Here is an 8,329-nt window from a genome sequence, read left to right as displayed (position 1 = left end):
GGCACTCTACGATGCAGCAGGATGTGCAGTGGGTGGTGGTTATTTCTGACACAGCAGGCAGCAACCCAGCTTGTCAAATGCGTGCTGCATTGTTAATGGTTGTTGGCATCAGACACCGATGCACAGAGGCACATTCCACAGGGTATGATACCCACCGTACACCAGGACTACCACAGTGTAAAGAGTGAGAAAGTCTGTATGGTTGAGTAGAAGGGGTCAAACAAACTCTTGACTTTCACCTTCAAGCCTATTGTTTGTGTCCTGTGTGAAACAAAAAGCAATTTGAGTTCTTTCATGTGATCGTCATGTGATCCACTGTACTAAGCAAAAATCATGATGGTTTTTCATAAACCTAACCACTGACTTTTGTTTACTATAATTAATTATTGTAATTTTATCAAACCAATCGAAGGCCGTGTAGGCGTGTAATGCGAGTGATAATGGAAAGGTAAGCCCCTCATTTGTGAGAGGTGAGGTGATAGTCCACGATTTCACAGAGGAATTGTGGATTCAAAACTTCCAGATGATCCGCTCAACTTTTGAAGAGATATGCGGTGCAATAACAGCTCTTGTAGCTCTCGCTGCATCATGAGAGGGAACCAAGTCAAGCACATAGCATCATGTGACCAAGAAAAGCCCCAAAAGTGTTTCCATTGCAGTTTAGCGAAATATGGCTTTTTCAAATTGCCTGAAGTACCACCTCAAACTCAAAAACTTCTTAGTTTTTTAGAAATTGACATTAGGTGTATATTGTATTCACATTTTCAATTTGCACAATTTTAGGATTAATGGAAGCCTGCCTACTGACATAATCACTGGAAAAAACTTCACTGTAATGCATTAGTGGCACACAACAACATTTTTCTAGCACACATACACACACCAGTACACACAGCCTGCGGTGCCATCTGTGTATTAAATAGTACATGGTGTATGAGAAGTTGTGTTGTGTCAGTAATGTAGGTCTGTCCATCTATTTAAGGCTGATTAATTAGAGCACTTTGAATAAGGCCAGAGAGAGAGAGAGAGAGCACCATTATGAATAGTTAATCTATGTGCCAGTTCTTCAGCCACCACAGGGACTGTGGTGATTTATTGGGCCAGATGACACAGTCTGTTTGTCACACAGTCTGTAAAAATATGCGCCCAGATTTAGTGTAATTCTTAAACTAATTTAAACAAACTTTTCAGGATCACTGCATTCTGGGAAAGATGGGAGACTGAACTTGAAGATCTTATGTGGTTAAATATAAATGTGCAGGCTGTTCTGTTTTGTTATTCATCACTCTCCTCACACTGAGGTGGCAATATATCACAAAATAACCATAATATGTCTACAGAGGCCAATGTGTTTGTCGCTCTATTGGAGCCATCTGAAATCCACCAGTAAGTGTTGTCCCTGGATCAATGACTAACTTGTTTGTCCAGGATTCTCTTCACAACCAACCAGTCAGCAGCAATTCTCGATTGTGATGTCATTCACAGTGTGCTACTCTGACTCCCATGAAGAAAAAAAGAGACTGCCCATTTTAAACCAGCAACTGCACACGGAGATTTGCACGTATTTTCAACCCATTTCAATACTAAATATTTATTTAACCTCTGTTAGATCTATTTCATGGGAAATTAATATGTGTGAAAAAAAGATGCTACAACACTATAAGAGGTAGAGCTAACGTTACCACAAATCCTGTAACATCTGTTTTTCACACATATTTATTTCCCATTAAATACAATCCACAAAGGTTATATACATATAAAAACTTCCCAACCCCCCAATAGTTTGTAGCCTAAATGAAGCTGCATTATAAACAAAGACAAAGCCTTAACAAAAAGAAAATGATTGTAAGCAAAAAACAACTAAACATTTCAGTCAAAAATCAAAACGTAGTATGTTAAACACAAGTAGAAAACAATTAACAAAAATGGATAAACTATAAAATGAAAAACTGTAATAAATGAATAAATAAATAAACAACTGATTAATTAAAACTAAATATATTTAAAAAGATAAATTGATACATTAATAAATAAAAAACAAAAATATCACAAAATAAATAATGAATCAATAAACTAAATCTAAATGTTCGTCTGAATACTGCAGGTAGGAATAATGGAATAGGACTCCGGTTCTATTTTGTGGGTTTTCTCTTTCTGAACTGGGGCCAGGATTTGTTGCATTGTGCTGTACTTTGCATATTTATTTTCCAATAATGTAACATTTGTAATACAATTTTCAGATGTCTTTTATGTCATTGAAGGCAAAATTAGAACATTTAAATCACTGTTTTGCTTGACAGACTCCCTTTCACAAAAATCAATTTTTCTCAGCTTTCTAGTAAAAAAGTGGTCTTTTTGATGAAACTAGCCTCTATGTTATGTTATAAAAAAAAACCCAAGTCAAACTAAAACAATAAGTTTTCTAACAGTACAAAAACAATTGATTTGTTTTCTAGGAAAACTAGACTCAAGCAGGCAAACACTCTTTAAGAAGGGTAGAGGAATTACAGTGTATATAACAATACAAACTGATATATTGTCATTTTTACCTTGCACGGCCGCCTCCAGTCCCCCAAATCCCTCAGTGCTCTCAGCACAAAGGGTGGAAGCTGCAATGTCCTCAGTCGAGATCATATCTTCTGGCCTGGATGGTCCTCCCATTTCTGCTTGACTTTTACGCTGAGTGGTGAGCGGTCATTTATCCCTCCTTTTCACATCCTAGAACCTTTTTCTGCATTTCAAGGTGGTTCTGGAGGTTCCGGAAAATGATGAAACCTGCACCGCCACTTCCTCCCATGCCTGCTTTACCTTTGCTGCTTTTGGTGAATTTCTGCTGCTTCTGTAAGTTATTTGCTCCCATGCCACACTTTGCTCCCAGATCATCCACCATTCAATTAGCAAAATGGATTTGGGCACACCCTAAAAGGATTTGTGATGAAGACCATGTGCTATAGATTGTCTAAACAGGATGAGTTGGATAAATTGAACTGAAAAGCTGAGACTCTTGAGTCCAATTTTATTCATGTGGGATGATGTTAGCCCCCATATTATATAAAAAAACTTGACCTATTTTTTTAATTTAAAAAAAAAAAAAAAAAACTATTGTGAGGTCTAAGATATTCAAACCAAATGAAACTTTACAGCCAACAAACAAGAGACCTTGGGCGTTCAGAGGATGTATGGCTCTCCTCATACTGTCTTGTGTAAGAAATGTTATTTCATCTTTCCCTGAATAAGAACAAAAAGTTTTATTTTTGCCCACCACAGTGCTCTAAAGAGGTAATGAAGATGTTCCTATTTAGGAAAACATGAATAAACAAACAAAAAATGTTCCAACTGCAATAAAAAAATTTACATATTTGTTTATATAAAAGACATTTAATGTGACTTATTACTCACCGTGAATGCCTGATGTATCAAATATGATACAAAATGATTTCTATACATGCATTTCTTTTTTCAAAATTTCTCTTTACATTTTGTTAAAAGGACCCATAAACACTTCACTTAAAAAGGAAATTGAATTTTCTGGCAGTTATTTCATGGTTGAGGCTTTACATGGCTGAAATCGGCAAAGATTCATTAAAGCTGGATGCTACATTTTGCATAGTGCAACTCAGTATCTTTCAAACTCGAACCCACTTTTCAGAATCAGAATCAGCTTTATCGGCCAAGTATGCTTAGACAAACAAGGAATTTGGTTTTAGTTAGCTTTGCTCTAAAATTTTGCCCCTAATTAAACCATTTTAGTTAAACAGCAGGCTTTCTAATAAAAAAAAGTTGTCTTAAAGCCAAAACTGAGATAACTGCTGGCATTATCACAACTCATTTCTCAGACATTCAAAAGTCTCTTCTCCAGGAAGAGAGTGAATAATAAAACTGTCCACAAGATGAGTAGCTGTCAACATGACATGGAAACTGAATACATGGTTAAAATCTTGAGACACTCCCTTCGAGGCTTGTGTTTAGTGATACAACTCTGATGTCAAAACGTCTTTGCATTCAAACTTGAATCAAGACAAAAATAAGGTAACCTAAGTTTTTATGGTTCCTCGGAGGTTAAATTTTGCATTTAAACCAACACAAGACAAAAATGTGTACAGATAAGTTTGATTCTTTTTAAAATTGTTTTAGGGAATTCAATTTTATTTTTAAAGGCCAATTGCTCAAATCACAATGTGTCTCTGTACTGCACACGACATCCCTGTCCTGAGACCCTCACAGTGCACAGTGCAAAAGATGTCGTGTTTACAGCACAGATCAACATTCTGAAATGAGAGTAAAACAGTCAAGTCAATTTTATTTCTAAATCCAATCGCCACAAATTCACAAATTATCACAATTTGCTTCAGAGGGCTTTACAGCTCATGACATCCCTCTGTCCTTAGACCCTCACATCGACTAAGGAAAAACTCCCCAAATAAACTCCTTTAACGGGGGGAAAAATGGTAGAAACCTCAGGAAGAGCAACTGAGGAGGGATCCCTCTTCCAGGACGGACAGACGTGCAATGGATGTCATGAAAAACAACAAAACTACAGTAATGATATAAAAAGAAAGAAACAACAATAGAGATCCCATTGGAGCTCAAGAGACAGGACTCTCGGGGACAACACCTCAATAGGACAGTTAGGCCGGTGGGAACAGGAAACCAGGAGACTGCTGGAGCTCAACAGGAACAGCAGGGGATGGCTGCAACTCAGGAACCTGGTTGTGAAGAACAGGTTAAGGGCTGGATGCAGCTCAAGACCTGATGGCTGCATGCTCAGGAATCCAAGCCTATCAGACTGCAGTGCAGACTTAGAGCTGGGTGACTGGGCATTCAGCAACCAGCAGGCGGCCATGTTAGCAGAAATTTCAAAGAAATTTTTGCTAACATTGTCACTGTCCCTGGCTTTATCTGAGCCAGGGATGGTATTTTAGCTGCAGTAAGGTGGCTCGCCAGTCAGGGTCTTCAATAAGACACTTCCTCAGGAAATCTTTGCAGTCTGGAGAGAGAGCAGGAGATCACAGGTTAAGTTGGTGGCTCAGTGATTCATTGGTAAAACATTATTTTTCAAAGATTTGCGTCTATTTATTTTTGGAATGGTGGGTAACAGAAACATGTCTAATTCGGAGTAATGCAAGTGTGAACTGCAACATATCTTTTTGTTCCTTTAAAATGAGATAAAGCTACATTGTGTGATTTCTTTAACAACGCTAAACTGGAGTAAACAATACATAATCTACAACAGGGATTCTGAAAGTTAATATTCAAAGGACTGAATTAGACCAAAGGTCTAATTCAATTGCAAGTCTGCATGGCTATATACTACAAAACATTAAAAAATACTGCAGTGTATTAAAGTAAAAAATAACATCTTTTGTAATTTCACTTAAATGACCCTTTCAAAATGTGTGTGCATGTCTTACCTGTCGTCAGATTAGGACAGATTTCAACCCCGTGCCGAAGATAAACTGATGTTTCGAAGGTTTCCTGATGGTCCAGCAGGTCGTACAACAGTGCTCCCAGCTGCCACACCGTTGTGGGTTCGGCCTGGTATTGTCTGTCCAGAAACCATTCTGGAGGAGCTTTTGTGAAGGTACCTAAAGTGCATAAAGAAGGACAGAGACAGTCAGAGACAATGGGAATTACAACAACAAAAACTGAGAACAGCATAAGAATCCTTCTTTTGATATTCTAAGATATCATACCAGAATAGCAATAATAGTGTCCACTTGTCACAAGACAACCGCAGCCAAAATCAATCACCCGGACACGTGGGACAGCGGATCCAGTTTCAACAAGGACGTTTAGCAACTTGATGTCCCTGTGAAACACTCCATGTTGGTGCATATCGAGTGCTGCATCCACCATCTGCTTCAGGATAATCTGTGATAGAGTGAAAAAGTAAAATAGATGAATGCATACAGTGGAGTTGAACCTAAACATAATAAATAACTGGAAATGCTGCCTAACTCTTCCTCCTTCACCTAGCTTCTGTACCTTTGCCTCGTCTTCCTGCAGGTATCCTCCTTTGGCCCTGCGGTATCGGTAAAGATCCATGGAAGGTGTTGGTCTCTCCATAACAAGGATCAGTTCCTCCTCCAGATCAAAGCAGTCCAGCAGGGAGATAGCTGCAGATGTCCCAGCTGATTCAGCCCCACCTGCTGCTTTTACCATGAGGGCGACTTCATCGATGACTTTAAACTCCTTTCCATCTTGGACCTAAAGAACATACATTAAATAACATAATCAAAAATAACATCAATGTATACCTTACCACCTTAAATGGGGAAAAAATCTCAATCATTGGCTTTGCATGGTCTGAACCACGCAAAGGTGCTGGCACTAGCATTAAAACATGTTACAGTTGATAGTGTTCAAGAAACCCGAGTTAATCACTTACCACCTCCGTGTAATCGACCAGCTCCTTTGGAATGTGTTTAATAGCCACTGGTGTCATGTCGTTTCTCCTGTAGCCTTCATACACAGATCCAAAACCTCCGCTACCGAGTTTGGAAAGCTCGTAGTATGAGCCTTCAAATTCAGCTGTAAAAAAAAAAACACAAAGAGGTGACGTATTTGCATCAATTTTAGATGGACACTTAATGATGGAAATGTGCTTACCCGCTTCCATGCCAAGATTCAGATGAAAAGGTACGGCTCATGTCTGTATGATAACTTTTGATTTTTGATGAATTAAACAAACAACCTAAAAATTGCTAAATTTTAAACTCTGGAGAAAGGTGGATTTTCTTGACTGTTAACAGAGCATTTTCAGTCTTTGTGCTAAGCTAACATAAACTAAACTAAACTTAGCTAAACTAAGATAACCAACTCCTGGATGAACTAATGGCAACAAGGCCAATGATTAGAATTCTCCAAATTTCAAGCCATGAATCAGGTCTAACCTAACTTCTTTCATACTATCTACTTACCTCTGTTGGTTTTGACTGCAAAGGACAAGTCATACCCTTCTTCCTTTTCTGAGGAGGAAGATGAGCATGATGTGCAGATCTTCAGGCTCAGGCCAGATGACATTTTTGAGGACCTGTCTGTGTGACTGTAGGCCCTTCTTCTCTGCCTCCTTACTCTGAAACGCTTAGACACCCCACTACTGGGCTCAGTGATGCTGGTGACAGTGCTAGTTCTGAGCTTTTTGTTGGGGTGCTCCTCATCAGTCTCATCGGCCCTCCGCTTATTCCCCCTCACACCTGCACCCTCATCGACAGTCATGACAGGGGAACTGGTTTGGCTCTCAGTATCACCCCTCAGCTTCTTGTCAGAAGGCCCTTCTTCAGTGCTGGCCTTCCTCTTGCTCTTCCTCTCTTGGACATCCTCCATTACGTTGTCGAGTTTGAAGGTGAAGTCCGCAGCTAAAATTAAAACAAAAACAAAGTTAAACACCTAGTACCAGCATTTAAACATGCAATGATTTGCAAATTCTTTCCATCATATGTGAGGGAAATAGGCCTATTCAACACATCAAACTAAAGTGATGAAGAAATAGAAGGTTTGCATTACATGAAAAATGCAGTGCAATAACATGGAATGACACAGGGAACTTACTTGCAAGTCTTGCATAAAGATTATCAATTTGGCAGTAAATAGCTTGTATTTTAACTATATTCAAATGGATATATTTTCAAAAAGATTACCAAATTATTGCAATCATTATTTTAATGAACATTTTACACAATGTCCCAACTTTTTTTGAGTAAGAGTTGTATTAAGTGGCCTCTCGATCAACCTACAGGCATTATACACATTGAAACTTTAAAGGTTCCTCTCAATATTTCTCTAATCCATGTTTTCCCCATGCAATGTTGGATAGTTTACCCATCTAGGCATTTGAAATGTTTTTACTTATTTTCCTAAATCACACATACTTTTTTAGCATCAGAATAAACTGATAAACTAAAATGTCAGACTGTTGCTACCAAACCAATGCCCATCTCAGCTTCATGCCACTTACCTCTAATTTTTCCAAAGTCCGGAAAGTACAAAGTCTTCGGCTCTTGTGTCGATCTATCAGCCATGATGATCAAATGTTGTTGAAATGAGATGTTTCGAGAAAATGCGTCCTCACGAAGCAGTCAACCCAATGTGTCTCTCAAGTGTCTCTCTGCTATTGTCTGACACTTCTTAAATACACTAATCCGAGATAGAATGCTCTATGACATTGGACGGATCATGATGTCACCTGAAATAAAATGCTTTATGACATCAGGTTCCGTGTGATGTCATGAAAGCATCACGGAATGCAATTTCAATTCTCACACAATTACAAAAAAATTAAAAAAACAAAATCCAAACAAACAAATAAAAAAACAAATAAACAAACCAG

At 38.4% G+C, this 8,329-nt stretch overlaps 1 protein-coding gene across 1 annotated transcript; it reads right to left on the bottom strand.

Annotated features, from left to right (window-relative positions):
* Positions 1 to 4,895: 4,895 nt before the first annotated feature.
* On the bottom strand, positions 4,896 to 8,021 carry LOC121953638 (serine/threonine-protein kinase pim-2-like). The gene is made up of 7 exons (XM_042500827.2): positions 7,958 to 8,021; positions 6,921 to 7,358; positions 6,389 to 6,531; positions 5,986 to 6,207; positions 5,694 to 5,871; positions 5,412 to 5,585; positions 4,896 to 4,987 (listed from the first exon to the last, which is right to left on the bottom strand). Exons 1-7 carry the CDS (start codon positions 8,019 to 8,021, stop codon positions 4,896 to 4,898), a joined length of 1,311 nt encoding a protein of 436 aa, XP_042356761.2.
* Between the last annotated feature and the right edge of the window lie 308 nt (positions 8,022 to 8,329).

Source organism: Plectropomus leopardus, chromosome 14 (assembly GCF_026936395.1).
Source record: "Plectropomus leopardus strain MGB_pleo_1.0 chromosome 14, ASM2693639v1, whole genome shotgun sequence".
Classification (NCBI taxonomy): domain Eukaryota; kingdom Metazoa; phylum Chordata; class Actinopteri; order Perciformes; family Serranidae; genus Plectropomus; species Plectropomus leopardus.
The sequence above is the reverse complement of the archived record's forward strand: the minus strand, read 5'-3'. Positions and strand labels throughout refer to the sequence as shown.